The sequence below is a fragment of the Chenopodium quinoa genome, unplaced genomic scaffold, assembly GCF_001683475.1.
Source record: "Chenopodium quinoa cultivar QQ74 unplaced genomic scaffold, ASM168347v1, whole genome shotgun sequence".
Lineage (NCBI taxonomy): Eukaryota > Viridiplantae > Streptophyta > Magnoliopsida > Caryophyllales > Amaranthaceae > Chenopodium > Chenopodium quinoa.
In genome coordinates this window covers 871,325-873,624 of record NW_018744240.1, presented here as the reverse complement: position 1 = coordinate 873,624, position 2,300 = coordinate 871,325, and the positions used below count along the sequence as shown (strand labels likewise).

Here is a 2,300-nt window from a genome sequence, read left to right as displayed (position 1 = left end):
TCGCCTACATCGTGTACTTGGAGAACTGTAGGGAAATGCTGGTGGATTTTCCATAGAATTGAAAACCTTGGTTACATTCACTAGTGAGAATAATCGTAAAAGGATGGGTTAGGTTGGAGTGATAAGGACCCTTTGGAAGATTTTCAAATCTCATTTGCATTTCCATAACGCTGTGGTGGATAATGACTGCGAAATACCGTTCATGACTAATGTGATTGTACATATGCGTGAGCTGTGTAGAAGTTGTAATCATGAAACGAAGAGAACATAGCTGGATGTATAAAAGGACGATTGGGCAAAGTATTAACCCAGATTTCGTGAAAGGAGTTGATGAATTCATTCAGTACGTCAGAGATCATCCCGAGAGAAGTAATCCGAATGAGGTTAGGTGTCCATGTGTTAAATGTAAGAACAAACGCCTTTGGAATGCGGATACGGTTAAAATTCATCTGTATGACAAGGGTTTTGTACCTAACTACTATGTGTGGATGTGTCAAGGGGAGGGGTATCCGGGAGTTCCCGAATGGCGGTCCAATGAATATCATGACATGGTTTTGGATGCTTTTGGTCATAGTCAAGATCAGGGGCATTCCGAGGAGGCTAGTGTTTCATCAGAGAAGGAGCCTAATGCAACTGCTAAGCATTTTCTGGATTTGTTGAAGGCTTCTGAAAGGCCATTATACGAAGGGAGTTCTTTGTCTGTGTTAGAGATGGCCGCTAGAATCACTAGTCTCAAATGTGAGTATAATTTGCCTCACAGATGTGTTGATGGGTTTGCTTCTTTGCTAAGTGAGGCGATTCCGAACAACAATCATATGGCCGACACTTTCTACGAGGTGAAGAAGATTGTGAAGGGGTTGGAACTGTCCCATCAAAAAGATTCATGCGTGCCCGAAAGGGTGTATGTTGTTTTGGAAGGATGATGCTCAGTTGTCTGAATGCAAGGTGTGTGGCAGCGACCGATACAAGCAGACTTCCAAAGGTAGCCTAGTGCCTTTGAATGTTCTATTTTATTTCTCGATCACAACCAGGTTGCAAAGACTGTTTGCAACGAAGAACATTTCGGAGGAAATGACATGGAATTCGAAAAATCCTAGAGTTCAAGGCACAATGGCACACCCTAGTGACAGCGCAGCTTGGAAGCACCTCGATTGTTGGTTTCCAGAGTTTGCTTCTGAGCCTCGTAATGTGAGACTTGGCTTGTGTACAGATGGTTTTGCTCCTCATGGTAAGTTTGGGGGTCAATATTCTTGTTGGCCTGTCATTTTGACCCCTTATAACTTGCCTCCCTTAATGTGCATGAAAAGACAATTCATGTTCCTTTCGTTGCTCGTTCCTGGTCCTAAAAACCCTAAGGGCAACTTGGATGTTTACATGCAACCGTTGATAGAGGAGTTGAAACTGTTGTGGGAAGTCGGCGCGGCTACTTATGATATTTCGAAGAAACAGAATTTCAATCTTCGAGCAGCCATCCTATGGACCGTTAGTGTCTTCCCGGCTTATGGCATGTTGTCTGGTTGGGCCACGGCTGGTAAGAAAGCTTGTCCACATTGCATGGAGAAGACCAAAGCATTTTGGCTTGAACATGGGGGTAAAGTTTCTTGGTTTGATTGCCACCGGCAATTCCTGCCGACAGATCACCCTTTTCGGAACAGTAAAACAGCATTCTGTAAAAACAAAGTAGAGAAAGGAGCCCCTCCACACATCATGTCAGGAGAGGAGCTGTGGGAATGTGTTAAGGACCTTCCGAAGGCTACAGATGGACCCGATTCAATTAAAAGGCTGAAAAATGAAAAGAAGGGGTGGTTTAAGCAAAGCACCTTGTGGGAGCTCCCATATTGGAAGCATCTCCTCATTTATCACAACTTAGATGTCATGCACATCGGGAAGAACTTCTTTGATCTGTTAATTCACATTGTAATGGATGTGAAAAAGCTTACGTGTGACACGCCTTCAGCTCGGAATGACATTGCTAAATATTGTAAACGTCCCCAGCTTCATCTTCAAGAGGATGATAGAGGAAAAGAGGTAATGCCAAAGGCTCCATTCGCTCTTGACAAGGCTCAGAGAAAAGTTTTGTGTGAGTAGGTTAAACAGCTGCGGTTCCCTGATGGTTACGCCTCTAATTTGAGCAGATGCGTAGATTTGCAAGCGTGTAAGCTCTATGGAATGAAAAGCCATGATTGTCACGTGTTCATGGAGAGGATGTTGCCCACAGCTTTGAGGGAATTGCTCCCTGTCCATATTTGGAATGCAATTACAGAGATTAGCCAATTCTTCCGCGACTTGTGTTGCTATAC

General features: G+C 43.9%; 1 protein-coding gene across 1 annotated transcript; it reads left to right on the top strand.

Annotated features, from left to right (window-relative positions):
- Window positions 1-251: 251 nt before the first annotated feature.
- Window positions 252-2,088, top strand: LOC110694778. The gene is made up of 4 exons (XM_021871949.1): window positions 252-673; window positions 761-901; window positions 1,032-1,228; window positions 1,391-2,088. The coding sequence occupies exons 1-4, from the start codon at window positions 252-254 to the stop codon at window positions 2,086-2,088; spliced, it is 1,458 nt and encodes a 485-aa protein (XP_021727641.1).
- Window positions 2,089-2,300: the final 212 nt, after the last annotated feature.